The sequence below is a fragment of the Cydia strobilella genome, chromosome 14, assembly GCF_947568885.1.
Source record: "Cydia strobilella chromosome 14, ilCydStro3.1, whole genome shotgun sequence".
NCBI lineage: Eukaryota > Metazoa > Arthropoda > Insecta > Lepidoptera > Tortricidae > Cydia > Cydia strobilella.
Window position 1 is genome coordinate 5167270 of NC_086054.1, and position 16403 is coordinate 5183672.

At 38.8% G+C, this 16403-nt stretch overlaps 2 protein-coding genes across 2 annotated transcripts in view; one reads left to right on the plus strand and one right to left on the minus strand.

Moving 5' to 3' along the window:
- LOC134747116 (lipase 1-like) overlaps window positions 1-2827 on the minus strand; it is a 31773-nt gene extending 28946 nt beyond the window's left edge. Inside the window, exon 1 of the mRNA XM_063681694.1 lies at window positions 2669-2827. Coding sequence (XP_063537764.1) covers window positions 2669-2764 — 96 coding nt within the window. The 5' untranslated portion in view covers window positions 2765-2827. The remainder of the gene's footprint in view (window positions 1-2668) is intronic.
- Window positions 1-16403, plus strand: part of LOC134747103 (protein cramped) — a 67271-nt gene that overhangs the window by 30320 nt on the left and 20548 nt on the right. Inside the window, exons 3-7 of the mRNA XM_063681673.1 lie at window positions 12636-12795; window positions 13140-13424; window positions 13694-13897; window positions 14764-14954; window positions 15429-15555. Of these exons, the coding sequence (XP_063537743.1) occupies window positions 12636-12795; window positions 13140-13424; window positions 13694-13897; window positions 14764-14954; window positions 15429-15555 (967 nt within the window). The remainder of the gene's footprint in view (window positions 1-12635; window positions 12796-13139; window positions 13425-13693; window positions 13898-14763; window positions 14955-15428; window positions 15556-16403) is intronic.

Below are 16403 nucleotides of genomic sequence, written 5' to 3' on the forward strand. Positions count from 1 at the left end.
CGATCGGATAACTGTGTTGACATCGTCAACTTTTAACTGACCTTCGGTGCACCTTACGTCGTCGTAATAAAGTTTATATTTAATTAACTGGGTTGACGATGGTACTATCAGCATCAAAAGTAGTATATATATATATATATATATGTATATATATATATATATATGTATATAACTATGCCAGTTGTAGTGTTAACTGGGTTGACGATGGTACTATCAGCATCAAAAGTAATATATATATATATATATATGTATATATATATATATATGTATATATATAATAACTTAACAAACATCGACGACCGGTCTACATCCGCAGCATCTTCATCTCTGTAACGCGAAGCTCTTGAACGTGCCGTCCAAGAACCGGCCACAGTTCGGCGCCATAAAGTAGTACAAGACGGGTGATGCACTTATACACTAGCCCTTTGAGTCTAAGCGGTATTCTGCGATCGCAGATGACTCCTGTGACCTCCCGCCTTAGACCAAGCCGCGCTGATTCGCGCCCGGATGTCGTGGTCAATAGTCCCGGACTCATGCAGTACTAGTACTGATCCCAGGTACTTAAACTTGTCCGTTTTCACGGCGACTGTACCTATGATATAGAATATAATTGCTGACACGAGACTGTCACCGGGTAATGATAATTGTTCGCCATTGTAGTATTTTTAATCGGGCAACATTTGAACTTGCAACTGATGACTCTCAATTATACGGTCAGAAGATAACGATCATGTTAGCCGTTTTACATAATTTTTTGACATTTTTGGAGGGCATAATTGTCACCATATCACGAAATTTGACGTATGACATTTAAAGTCATGCAGTGGCCAAATATTGCCAGAATTGCCATATAATCTATATGGCATAATTGTATAAAATTCTCAATGAATTATATAAATCTGTCACCTTTTACAATCGTTTTATTTATACAAGGTTTTTATTAACTTGCAATGTATGTATGTAAGTTTGTAAGGCTTAAATCTTCGTCAAGTTTGACCCACTTCCCGACTTCCAATGAAGCTGAAAATTTGCATACATATGTAAGTCGGGTGACAATGCAATATTATGGTACCATCGAGCTGATCTGATGATGGAGACGGGAGGTGGCCGTGGGATCTCTGTGATAAAACAACGAAACCTAATTGTGTTTGGGGTTTTTAGAATTGTCTCGATGAGTATTAGTTGTCTGTGGAAAGAAAAGTACAGTCAGCGATAAAAGCTTGTACCAAATATTTTTTTTTGCCAAAAACTTATTATTACGAGTTTCGAATTCGAATCCCATTGTAGAAAATATTTTTCACCTCGCCAGCTCGTAAAGGTCTCCTTATTCTTCAAATCAAAAACAGATGAGAAAGTTGCGTTTTATCTACACAAGGGGCAAAGTAATTTGATGCAAATTTTGAGTTGTTTCTTGATGTTACTTGGTGTACTTGACTTTTAAATGATGATTTTGAATGATAAATATTTCATAGTATTGATTTGGATTTGATAGGTAATGTTTTAGGGCCGATACAGACGGACTGCAACCCGACTCCTATTTGTATATGAACTGCAACCCGACTGCTATTTGTATAGGAACTGCAACCCGACTGCTATTTGTATGGGAACTGCAACCCGACTGCTATTTGTATGGGAATTGCAACCCGACTGCTATTTGTATGGAAACTGCAACCCGACTGCTATTTGTATGGGATCTGCATACCGACTGCACGTCAACTGCCACGTCGTCGTGCAGTTCCCATACAAGTTGCAGTCGGGTTGCAGTCTGTCTGTACCGACCCTTAGTTAGGTTTCTTCTTCGCGTTGGTGTGGTGAAGAAAACTAGCTACGCTCGTGGTTAGTTTGGAATTTTTCGCTTGCTCGTGTATCAATATTATCACCAGTGGTTAAACAGCAACTTTGCCCCCTTGTAAAACAAATACTGTTGCACTGAAAGAAATGTTTGCATATTTCTTTCAGTGCGCGTGTGTATTTAAAAGCTATTTTTTCAACCGGATATATATATTCCCCTGAACTGCTACGCGGGCAAAGTAATTAGTATGTAATATTAACCCTTAAATGCATGATTTTTTGTATAACTTTTTAATAAATTGAAATAGATGTGTCATGCTGTATAAAAGTAATAAATGTGATTTTGGATAGCTGCATATTGAGCCACGGACCATCAAATATACGATGCATATATACATCATTATGCATTTAAGGGTTAATACATCACTTGCTATTTTCTCTAAATAAAATAGCAGGTAAAATGGATGACCACGGCAAACAATAGAACTACATGGAGAAAAATAGAAGAGGGCTTCACTCGCTAAAAGGTCGTTAATAATGCCTAAACGTTTAAATTTGCATGTACTTTTTAGGGTTCCGTACTCAAAGGGTAAAAACGGACCATATTACTAAGACTCCGCTGTCTGTCCGTCTGTCACCAGGATGTATCTCATGAAAGTCATGAACCGTGACAGCTAGACAGTTGAAATTTTCACAGATGATGTATTTCTGTTGCCGTATAGTGGGGCTCTCATACAAACGTGTTTTTTTTGCAGTTTTTTGCGTAATGGTACGGAACCCTTTGTGCGCCAGTCCGACTAGCACTTAGCCGGTTTTTATGTAACTTCTATTATTAATGAAGTAAAAGGCTATATTATAATAATAATATATCACTTACCACTGTCATAGTAGCCTCCTTCCTTATCACTTGGGATTCACATAACATCAAATTCATACACACCATCAGAAACAACCCTAATTTTACCACCGACATTTACACTCCACTAAAATCTAATTTATTCTAATTAAAAAAAATTGTACATTTATAACTGGCCAGTGTGTAAATTAAAAAAATATGTTTGTGAGTGGCCAGTATTTTAAATGCTTTTTTTTTAAACGCTCCAGTCAAAGCGGTGCGTGCTGAGTGCGCACGCGTTTGTCCTGCCGGCGTTTTTATCGTTCAGTCTCGTTTAATGTTATTATTGTGCGACGTCACGCTGCGGGTGAATCTACAATTAGCGATTATACAAATATGGGTGTTTCATTTATGTACGGCAGGTGGTATGATCAATGTGTACAGGTAAAACACAGCGCCACTTGCACCATCCCACTAACCCGGGGTTAACTGGTTAAACCAGTGTCAAATTGTACCTACTGGTAACCATGGTAACTCCAGGTTTAACCGGTTTGGGGGAGCATCGTGATAGAATACTCGTGACCTCACGATGCTCCCCAATAACGGCAGAGGGTAATGCCGCAGGAGAAGTTAGTGGGTATTCTCCTCCCCTCCGTCTCCCTCTCCCGAGCGAGTCCCACATACCACCCCATCCCCAACGTGCCTTCGCAGCTCGGGGGTAAGATACGTAAATGTATTTACCCCTACGAAAAAAAAAGGTTTAACCGGTTAACCCCGGGTTAGTGAATGATTTATAAGTACATAGGTACTTTGACATCTTTGACAAAAATTTAAAAAACTTCATCTGATTTGTGACACATCATCATCATCATCATCATCTCAAAGTTGATAATATTTAAAGAACACTTATATGATAATTTGTAAACTTTATTATAATTAAGTAATGATAATCTCGGAATGCGTATGTGTAATGGTGGGGTTAGTTAATTATCAGATAGGTAGAATCTTAATTTTAGGATTTCGGATTAATTTAAAAATGTGTCGGCTACGCTTATGTGTTGTGTGCCGCTGCTGTACTTATTTCTTACCTTAAGTGGTTGTTTACCACCACCATATTAAAAAAAAACCGCATATAATGCTCGTGTTTTTGTAACCTGACTTAGACTTTACAACAAAATACTTGAACCTAATGAACCTTGAACTATTTATAAAAAAAATACCTAAATAAGTATATGTTATTGCTGGACGTAAATAGAAAACAGGTTTTGTTAAAGAAAACAACGCGTAATACAGGAAGCCAATTTTATGCCATAGGGCGTTCTTTGGATAAAGAGTGTAATTCTTGTCGAGAGCATCTTTCCATCGGTTTGCCGCTGTCTCTGTCACATTTCGCAAGAAAGAACGGGAAAGATCATGCGCGCCAAGTGTCAATTTTGATCGAATTTTGTCGATTTTTATTTATTTTAAAAACGTTATCCTACAATATCGAAATTCGAAAGCTATGAAATTATTATTTAAGTTAAGATTGTTTTTTCTTCTTTTTTTGTTTATAGTATCACATAATAAATAACCGAGTAAAGTTGGATTAAAAGTCCGAGTTAGAGGTTACTTTGGGAATTAATTGTATCGAGCAAAGTGTCATAATTCGTGTATCGGAAGCTATGATATTAAAGATAATATGGTCAAGAACTACATATATTTTTTCCACTCTACGAATATCAACGCCTCTTAGAAAAACAGGATCATATAAGGAGATTTTTCGCCTTCTGGCTCAGGGAACCAGGGACCGGACAACCCTTTCCGCGATAAAACCCTTTCAATGGGCGACACTTAAACACGGCTAACACATTGAAAGACTTTCCCTTTTGAACTGCAAGCCCATTCATACCCTTACCTTTGACTAACCCTTACCGAAAAGCTAACCAAAAATAAGGCTAGCTCTTAATAAGGGTTACCCTTATCTTTAAGCGCTTTTTATAAAGGTTTCCCTTTGCGTGAAAGAGACAGGATTGGTATATATCTACGGTAGTGTATGAAAAGGAAAGAAAATACGCGCCTAGTCAAAGAACGCCGCCGTCACCGCCGACGATCGCTCGGATTCGAAGTAATGTGTGTTTTATAAACAAGGTAGACGACTTAAATTAGCACGCTTATATGCTAAAAGGGAAGCCCTTTATAAGGCTAACCCTTATAAGCAATATGCAAGGTGTTGGTGAGCGGATGATAAGGGTTTTGTAAGGGTATTTGGGCTACCGATTACTCAAATGTGGTAGCTTTATATAAGGGTTTTTAAAAGCAATACAAAGGGTTTCGTCTGGCAAAGGGTATGGTGAGTTAAGCCTTATGCAATACCCTTATAAAACCCCGATAAGGGATAGCGGGCCGGTCCCTGCAGGGAACCGCCTTAAATGCATATTGTTGCCAAAAGTATACAAAGCAAGTTTTTCTTTTTAAACATTTTTTCCAACCAAAGATAAAAAATCATTAACACTCGAGAAGAATTATACTCATGCATACGCGTACTCGTAGGCAAATGACTTTTGCATATGTGTAAATTACACGATGACTTTTAAATACCTATACTGCTGCCTTAAATGCCCCGCGATCAGGTGAAGCCTCGGAGAACCCTGAAATATTCTGTTATTTTTGTTCTATTAAAAATAAACTTTTTTTATGTTAGGTAAGGATGAAAAGGGCCAATGAGTAGTGAATGGAAGGAGAGTGAAATTTTGTGTCAGAAAGTGACATTTTTGTGTCTATCTGTTCATTCCAATAAAATAAAAATGTGATAAAAATCACTACATAGTATATAACAAAGTCGCTTCCTACTGTCTGGATGGATGTCTGTCCCTATGTATGCTTAAGTCTTTAAAACTACGCAACGGATTTTGATGCGGTTTTTTTTAATAGATAGAGTGATTCAAGAGGAAGGTTTATATGTATAATACATCAGCATTGCACCCGTGCGAAGCCGGGGCGGGTCGTTAGTAATATAATATTTTAAGTACAACAAACCAAACCGCATCTTATGTTTTAAGCATGTACAAAGGACAGTTTAATGGATAAAATTTTAGTCCAGGCTCATTTGTCCCGCCTAAATCAGCCTAAAACTACTTATAAATAAGCCAACAAAAATAGTAAGATAATTAATTTAGTAAAATTCCATTGATAAAAAAAATAGGATTACTTATTAATTAACGGGTAACGTATTCGAGTACCTATTAACCGATTAAGAGACAATTGAGGCATAACATTTTTATATCTTATTGCTTATTACTTACTCCGTAAGATTGAATTTCCAATGCGAATTAAATAAGAAATGTGACCTTTTGGAAATATGCTCCAGTGCTCCTCAATTAAACTACCGATTAAAGTTATGCATGTTGACGTAAGAGGGGTCATAAGGAAAATTATAGGCGTTATCCTCGATTTGAAAATTCTCTGGGTACAGTCGCCATCAGATACATCGGAGCGGCCGAAGTGCTCATAAATATCTGAACACGCACTCTAACGCCTTGACAATAGAGGCGTGTTCAGATATTTGTGAACGCCTTGTCCGCTCCGATATATCTAATGGCGACTGTACTATAAATATTTGTTTGTTTTTTCGTCTCTTTACAGTTCGCAAATTTGCAGGCATCTATCTCTTTTACTCCAATTAAGGCGTAATAAGGGTGACAGAGAAAGATGCCTGCGATTTGCGAACTTCGGTGTTCACGGAAATATATATCTACTTGACCGTCTGCGCCACTTGTACAATCCCACTAACCCGGGGTTAACCGGTTAAACCGTTAATCCAGTGTCAAATTGTACTGGTAACAATGGTAACTCCAGGTTTAACCGGTTAACCCCGGGTTAGTAATGGTGCAAGTGGCCCTTACCGTACGCATCAAACGCTTATTATTGCCTTATTTTTACAATTCATATAAATATAGATTTCAAAATAGTCAAATTATTAATGATTTAAATTCTGTTTTTCTTGCTCTCAACTCTTGTATATAACTTGTGTACATATTGCATGTTGTGAGAGGTTTTAGATTTAGGTGTATATTTTTTCATGCTGCAATTCAGCTAAATGTGTGATACTTTCTTAATTTATAATGTTTAAGACCTTTTGTTAATCGCATTTAACGCAAATAAAGAGCTTACTTACTTTATTCTTATTATCAAGCCATTGGCCCCATAAAATTGTAATAAAACTATAATCGGTGATTATAGTTTTATTACAATTTAATCACCAAGAAAATACTAAGTAAAGCTGCACTAAAATAATCCATGCAAATGTCGACCTTACCTTCTAGGCTGGAGGATTTAAATTGTAATGTCTGGAAATAATTACAAATAAGAAGTGTCGTATATTATACACGCACGTGTTAAATTAAATATCTTTATAAATAATAGTATCTTGTCTCGTTAAATAAACCGGTATAGGTGCGAATCGTACTCGCTCACCGAGGGTTCCGCTTCCGAAACTTCCAAACCTACACGCATTTGACGCAGCACGCTGTGACTTCTTTTATTTAGAGTCAGACTCACGACCGGTTTTAATTTTGTTCAGTACTGCGGACCAGACCCTATTACAGTTAGAATTGTAAAAAAAGCTCAGTATTTCATATAACACAATCCAGTCCGCCGGACGATATCGGCCTGTCCATGTCAGTTAGAACAAAAATTTGACAGTTCCGAATAGGGTTAGGTACCAGAGGTCAGGAATTTTCCTGACATATCAGGGCCGTTTGTCAGGATTGCGGCCGGAATACGAATATACTTTTGTACAATACCTACCGTTTTGAAACCCAAACAAATTAAATCAACTTAACTTAATCAATGACATATCTTAAGTTGAAATCCCGATATGAGGGTCAGGAAAAATATTCGCAAATCAGGAATTTTGAGGAATTTTGTCAGGAAATTCAAAATTTGTATCTGGTAACCCTAAGTTCCGAACAACTGATCGTCCGGTGGACTGGTAATGGGTGATTTCTTCATAGATAGTGACGGTCAATATGGTCAAATATATGTATGCGAACACATCTTTATTTCTATGGTAACAAACGGTACGGTGTGTTACTAAATATTTGATCACTTTCGCCGTCACTGTGCTATTTGATGCTGATGCTGACCGTACATTTTAGATTCCATTAAAGTGCAGTAGGTTCAGAAAACGCAGTTTTTAAAAAGTCGTAGCGTTTTTTTGGATCACAATACAGCTGTCTTAAAAATGAGCAATCTTGAGGCCTATGTCGAGTTTTTGACTTTCGCTTAATAGAAAAACAGAGTCGCACCATAAGGGTTCCTTTTTGCACCTTTTTGGTTCTTCAAAATATTTAAATTACAATCGAACGGTAACACCGTTTAAAAATACTTTAAATTAGTATTTACAAAAAAATCTAAGAATCTCAGCATTTCTAAGAATTTTTTGTGGTGAACCGTACGCTCCGACAAACAGAACGCCAATGAGGCAGACGGCGCGCGTTAGCGCCGAGTTCGCCTTGGTCGTGGTAAAACTAGAATGTAAAATGCGGGTGGAAGTAAAAATGACGATAGGTGTCTACCAATAAAGAATCGCTACGTCAAATATAATAAAATAGGCTTCAAATAACGGTAGGAAACTTAATAGATCTTTTTTTTTTTAATGTGGTTTTTATGGAGGCTTTGGACACTCTAGGTGAACATGTCAGCCTCATGGGTGCTATCATAGTTCCCTACTCAAGGGAGAGGTCAATAAAGTGGTAAACACTGATTGCTTTGTCCGATATAGGCTCTGCCAACCAACAATTGATCTGTCCATTGTGCATGGAGCCCAGACTACCAAAAATTCTTTTTCTCAAGTCCGAATTCCGGACGCATTTCAACAACACGTGAGACAAGTCATCAGTCTTCTGACAGTTTGCACACAGTGGTGACGATTTAACACCCATCATGCACAGAAATTTGTTTGTAGGGATGTGTCCGGACCGGACTCGGAAAGCTGAGACTAACACTTTTCTAGAGAGGTTGGCAGAATCAAACCAGGGTATCCACAAGGGTCTATCTTGAATTGTTCTGTACCAGATTCCAACACCCCTTGATAAAGCTTGTTCTCCAAAATGGTATTCCCATTTCTGTAAACATCTTTTTTTAATTCTGGGAATTACTTCACTTGTTAATAGATCTAAAATGCACTTTAAAAGTGTGTATAAATTTTTGCACTTTAAGCTAAAAATCCAATTCCTCGGTCCAACGCACAGACCCGATGGCAGTTGGAGAATCCGCAAAAACGCCGAAATTGAACAATAAACAAGCTGAACCAAACATCATTGGTGTGACAAAGGCGCAAAGGCTTCGGTGGCTCGGCCATCTGGAGCGAATGGGAGACGATCGAGCGGTGAAAAGAGCGTTTGAGGGAAAACCGACAGCACGCCGCCCGGTCGGGCGACCTAGGTACCGATGGGCGGATGTGGTGGACGCTGATCTGCGCGAGCTCCAGGTCCAAGACTGGCGAGAAACTGCACAGGACCGGGATCAGTGGCGAACTGTCGTGTTGGAGGCCATGACACACTTTGGGTCGCTACGCCGGAGGAGTAAGTAAGTAAGTAAGCTAAAAATATGAAAATTGCTTCTATAAACATCTGCAATAATATATCATGTTTGAGGAAACTTATCGATTACTTTTTTTAATTAAACGTACCTACAAAAAATTATAACTCAAAAACATGATATCTGCGATCCTGGGACACCCATCTCGCTCACGCTTACGCTCAGTTATTCCATCACAAATCACAAGGAACCCAATACATGAATTTTCTACACAATTCACAAAGAAAATAAATTAATATTAACTTGATATTTATTAGGTACCTGTACCTACTTCTTGTGTGTTTTGTTTGTTAAGACGACGAATTGTGTTTTACAAAAATAAATCAACCAAATTAAGTAAAAACATATAATAAATATTTTAGTTACCATGGAGGCACTCTCAGTCATTAAAATAAATGGTCATGTTAGGTTAGGTATTATGTTGTATAAATTACTAACTTCGATATTATCAGTATGATTATGGTGCATTATAGGTGGCGGAATATACTAATATGTATAGTAGAATATTGTCCGGTGCCATTTTCGTGGTCAAGGTTATAGAAATTACTGACTATGAATTTAAAATATTGTACGTCCACCTAGCTGCAAAGGAACTTGAATGGATTTTATTTATAAAGTGGGTATGCACTTTTGCAGCTCACTGTACCTAGTACCTAGGTACTTATGAGTATTTCCGTCGAAGTATCTGTTGCAGTAAGTATCGAGTGTCAGGGTTTTTAGAAACCTAAACTAATTATCAGAATCAGAAGCTAACTAGCTAAGGTTGAACAGGCGGCCTAGCCAAGGAGACGATCGCTTACGCTTCGCCATCGAATTGCTTTGTGTCTCTGTATCACTCTTCCATATTAGTGTGACAGTGACAGTTGTGTTTCGTTCGCAACGGAGCGTTAGCGATTGGCATGTTGTCTACGGGGCCAGAGCTGCTGGCTGTCCAATGTCCATTCACTGAATGGAATGGACATTGGACATCCAATGTCCATTCAGTGAATGGACGATTAAAATGAGTAAGCGAACGAATTAATGAGTAGGGGAAGATTGGCACCATTCAGACACGGGGTAGCCTCAACAGACACTTTTACAGCATGGGACCGTTTATCAAAAGCTTGTAGCTTGTAATACAAGTGGAAATCCCTTTCTAACAAAAGCTGTCAAAAAGGGACTTCCACTTGTATTACAAGCTACAAGCTTTTGATAAACGGGACCCAAGGGGCCCGTTTCGTAAAGGCTTGTAACTTGTAATACAAGCGGATGTCACTTTTTGACAGCTTTTGTTAGAAAGGGACTTCCACTTGTATTACAAGCTACAAGCTTTTGAGTAACGGGCCCCAGAACAGCGTATTAATTACAGCTTTGTGTGTTTAAGTAGCCGATGGTAAGTCAGGTGTCCACGAAGTTAGCCGCCAATGCAGCCGTCGCAAGCGACATGAGAGGAAGTAATGTTCTTGCACTCTCAAAGTAAATATTCGGACCATATTCCCAGATGTTTTGTGGTAAAGTAATATAATGTTAAAATATTATGGAACTATTGCCTAATGGTAAGTAACTCTGATCACGAGGATAATAATGTATATATTAGGGGGGTAAATTTGTACATTCGAGAGCTTCTACTAAAATTAAATTCATGCATTTATTACAAAAGTTATAGATTTCTAACTTTTCGCAGAATGTTATAATAACTAATTGAATTGAGCAATCTATCTTAAAGACCAATTTATGAAAAATCTAAATCTAAAAAGTGGGAAGGGTCCATCTTCCCCTACTAATTGATGTGATAGGCAGGCTGTCATTCAGAAAATAATAGATAAGAGCAGATGACATTTGTTTTCTTGAAATGTGGATAGTGAGACCCTTCGCCGACTTGAGCCCCTAAAGATGAATCGTACCACGAGTGAACCCCTTTACCCACTACATACATTTAAAGGTATTTAATCAGAAACGTTAGCAATAAACATTAAAAGTAAACAACAATAAACATAGCTTATAGGTTGATTGAAAATGGTTAGCCTTGTGGCCTTGGCCAAGAATTTCAGAACAGTTTATATGGCGCGGCCGCGTACGGCCGTTATGCGAATGGTAATATTGGTAATGTATGCACGACGCGGCTGACATACATATTACATACATATTTGCGTCTTTGTTACCATAACCGAACGGTAGCCATTGTGATGCTTGTTAATGCTCCGTTTTATCTGTTTACTTCCTTGGCTGTCATCATAGATATCATGTAAGCACTTTTTGGCTATAAGTATAATAACATAATATAGAAATAGAACTTTATCATATACAAGGTATCACAGAAAGCGAGGATAAAACGATAGAGCTAATGAATAAGCTATTGAAAATATTGAAATCACCCCCATATGGTTTCGTAACTTGAATTTTTGGTACAGGTATATAAAATAAGACTAAATATGACAGTGTGGCGGCCAATTATATTTCGTCACTTCACATAATTTTCTGATTCTTTTAAAGTTAGTGTAATAAATAACCTTCTTAAGAGTTTTTTTTTTACTTAGGATGGAAAAATAAACATAGGCTACTCAAAAACAATCATGATAGTAAAAACTAGCACATGTTTTTAAATGTGTTAATGATTCCGATAAATAAATAAGCTTAATGAGTATAATACATCGCGCGCTGACGTTGCGAGGTCTTTTATGACATATTGTGAGCTTGCTTTGCCCGACACTTCCTAGCACACCATGTATAAAAGATAAAAACTGTTTTACGGCCTTTTGTATTCAGCTTTTATTTATGCCATTGCGAAGAACCTATATCAACTTTATGTAGTTGGTACCACAGTGGTTGGTACTAATATAATCTTTAGTTTTGCTCTCACATTAAATAATCGAAACAGGCTAAATATGTTTGGATTGATGATGATGATGATTAATAAAAACGATCCCCTTTCCCCGAGCCTCAAACTACTAAAACACCAAATTTCATCTAAATCGGTTCAGCAGTGCATTTTATACCTCTAATATTAGTAGGGATAGGGATAAGCGGTCATGCCTCCCAATCCCAAACTAAATCTGTACAGAACACCTAGTGTAAATTTAATATATATTAAATTAAGGGAATAATTGTAAATAAAATAACTTATACATTTTAGTTACCTACTTTTAGGTATTTTAATCTATAGGATAATCAATATTTTCAATTTGTGGTTGAGCTAATCGAATGTTTTCATCTCTGAATGCATAGGTTTTAGTGCCGGATGGCGTTTAGGATGTCAATGACGGGCATTTGTGGTTTATTGTTGCGTATGCGCACAATAGGGGGTATTACTGCAATGTTCTGCCGCCAGAGTGCAACACTAGCCTTTTTAGTAAACCTATTAGCACCGCCGTCTTAGTTGCTCTTGATTCGAGAGTTTTGTGCTAGAGTCCCCTCTGAACCTACCCTCACTGTTATTCTTCCATTGTTGCAGGCAACCACAAAAGACAGCGCGATGTCACCAGGCGCTGCTCCGGCCGCGCACGCTAGCAGCGAGCTGCTGGGATCCCTGACCACGCAGCAGCAGCAACGCACCAGCGCCCGTGTCATTAAGAAGCTGAGGACTGAACCAGTGCCTGATCCTGACAAGAGAGGTATAGCAACTTTAACAGCTAGACAGATGAGTTCAGCAGCGTCCATACGTCCCTGGACAACATCTGTGATTATATGCCAGAAGCCAATGCGGGAATAACTTTTGCGTCTGCATTTGTGGCATATATAATAAGAGATTAGGGTGATGGCTTTTTGCGTAGTTTAAGGCCAGATCTAGAAACCAAGTGCTGATAATTGATTACAAAGCTCTCCACAAAGTTTTCCACCCATCACGATCTTCAGCAGGTCTCTGCCCTATGTTCCTGACCATCTTCAATGCTACCGCACACTACAGTACACAAATAACCCACAACACCAAGCTAAACTGAACTGCCCTTCATTTCAGATATACCAGAATGCGACACTCCAAGCAAAATCGACGAGAAAGAACTAAAATTCCCCACAGTCAAACAGCGCATGCCCAAAGCTCTCTGGTCGGCTGACGAGAAGAGTCTGTTCTTTGAGGCTTTAAACGAGTACGGCAAAGACTTCGATGCCATCACCACTCACATATGTGCGAAGATGAAGAAGAAAGGCATGCCAGACGTCAATCTGAAGACGAAGACGCAAGTTAGCCACTTTTATTACAGGACTTGGCATAAACTGTCGAAACATGTGCATTTTGGGGAAAGTTAGTATATTTCACTTATTGTTTAATTTTCCGTTTCAACAAGCTTTATCTTTGGAAAAGGCAACTCAATTGTTGATGTCATTTCATCAACACACGATACATCGCATTCTAAAGAACGTGGATCCGACATAGTAATAGTATCGTACCTACCTATCTTAAAATTTACTCTTGCTTTCTTCGACGATCTTCGACGAGCGAAGTCACATTCAAAGAAAACATGTTTATAAAGATATATCAGCTCGTTGATCGTGTCTTTTTGCTTTTCTCAGACGTGAAGAAAGTAGCCCAAGAGCTATACGCTTTAATCAACTACGGTGAGCTCAGGAAGAAGCTGGTCTCAGTAAGCGAGAAAACTTGCGCGCGTCTGCACGAGATGGTGCTAAGCGGCAGCATGGTGGTTCGACACCGTGGTAGGAACGTCCGTGTTCGGACTCCTATGTGCCGTGCGCTGCGGAGACTCAATCAAATCACAGGTGAGTTAAATACAGATATATACGAAACACGAAATACTGTGAGAAGATTTGCGCGCGTCTACACGCGATGGTGCCGCTTAGGCAGCATGGTGGTTCGACACCGTGGTAGGAACGTCCGTGTTCGGACTCCTATGTGCCGTGCGTTGCGGAGGCTCAATTAGATTACAGGTGAGTTTTATACAATTAGTTTTAGTAATAGTTTTATACTTCATCAAAGACGAGGCATTGTGAGAAGACTTACGCGTATTACAAGAACTGGTGCTAAACGGCAGATAAGTCCAATACCGATAAACTTAATTCACCAAACCACAGGTGAGCCCAATAGTACACGAGATATGGTGCTACGTAAATGTAAATGTAGTATTAAAGATAACTCGCGGTCACCATACATTACACATGTGTTTCCCGTACTAATAAATATAGTATGGGAGCGCGACGATTTCAAAATTGCACCTTACATTCCTCAAAGATAGATATAACTCCGTAATAGATGGATACAGTCTAAGGAAAAAACGTGCCTCGAAAATCAAGAAAATTTGATTCTCGTTCAGAGGGCGCTACTAGCTTTGGCCTAGTGTCGTATAGATGGCATTGACGGTTCCGTTTGTTATTTAACAATTTCAACGCATATCAGTGAAAGAACATGGGTCAAAATCATAAAAATAATTAATGCAAATAAAAAAAATCATTTATCCATATTTAAATACATTTTATCGTATTTTTATAAATCTTCATTTTTAGTTTTAAAGTATCTCGACAGATGGCAGTGAATTTACTGGGGTTACAAAATTGACTATGACAGTACCGCTCTAGTATAAGTTACTCTATGCATTCATGTATAACACAATTACATACACAATATACAGAGCGGTCGCTGGCGGTGGGCGTGTGCGCGCTGGCCACGGTGTCGCTGCGCGCGCGCACGGCGAGCGCGTGGGCGCGCGTGCAGGCCGCGGCGCACAACCCGCGCGCCTGCGTGCAGCTGTCGCCGCGCACCAAGCTGCACGCGCTGCTGAGGGCGTTGGAGAAGCGGTGGCAGGGGAAGATGAACATTCATGTATCCTTTTGATTTACATACTTGTACCATAGACTAATAATGCATCGATGGCTTATCCCCTTGACATGTTTGTAACCAAAATATTGCTTATTTTCGTAGTCGACATCCAGCATCAAGTAGCGGATTTTATCAGTACCGCTACGTGACACTAGATGCCGCGAGTGTCGCGACAAACGAAAAGTCTAATGCGCGACAATTGCAACTAATATTATAATTAGTTATAGAAGTAATAATATAATATTATAGTGCCGGTTTCAAAAATGTATTTGCCCTAAATATCGTCAGCGCCATCAAAATGTTTCTAATGGACCGTACGCTTAATACATTCAGCGCCCTCTAAAGAGCGATAGGGACCAATTTTAAAACCATTCGACTGTAAAATGTGACTTTGTCTATCATTATACAAAGTAAAATAACGTAAGTAAGATGTGTAAGTTTTAAAACACGTAGAATATATTCCTTAGCCGCTACTAGTGTAAACCAAAGTTGGAGAGTATAGTAGAGATGGAACCGGAAGAGCCGGAACCGGCAAGACCCGAAGAAAACGAAGATGACCTGGAAGACCATCTCAACCTGGAAACCGACAGGATTATAGTTCAAGGTACATTATTCAAGGAACTTATTTTGAACTAAAATAACTTTTTTTTTTTTCATTTATCCATTATCTACTACTTATTTTGATAGTGGTTTCAGTACTTTATAGGCAAAAGAATATTAGGGATGAATGTTGATGGACGGAGAGCGAATGGTAGACCCAAAAAACGATGGATGGATTGTGTGAAAGAGGGTATGAGAAAGAAAGGAGTGAGTGCTGAGGTGACGAAAGATAGAGGAGAATGGAAGAGAAATAATTATTTATGCAACAAGAGAGGACAGTTGATTTTTCTTGCGAGTGTTGATTTTGAGTCCCGAGTAAGCGAGATTCTAAGTTAGAATCTTGAGCGTACTCAAAAACACGAGATGTAAAATAACTTTGCTCTCGTGTGACACATATAATTTTTCACCTCAGTATTGGGAACATAATGTATTTCGAATTTGTAATAGACCCCGAAGTATGAAGTGGCAGTTTATGGCCTTCACTAAATTAAAAACCTACTTTGTTTCACTCCCTGGAGTGAGGAAAGTCGCACTTTCGTCACTCCAGGGAGTGACGAAAGTAGGCTTGTTCGAGATGCTGAGGTGAAAAACATATTGTGCCGACCCTACCTAACGTTGGATAAGGGCAGGAAGATGAGATATTACAAAAGCACCCGCTGCATATATGTATTACGTAGTGCATGCGAACTGTCAGCGAGTCTTTAGCCAATAGGCATATTCGCATAGCGTTCGTCAGGTCTGGACACTCTTTTCTGTGCTAGATCGCCTATTAACCTCCTAAGGCCCAAGGTCCTAGCTATAGGACTTCTTCAGTTAGAAGAAATTTAAACCATATTCAATTAGAACAGCTGC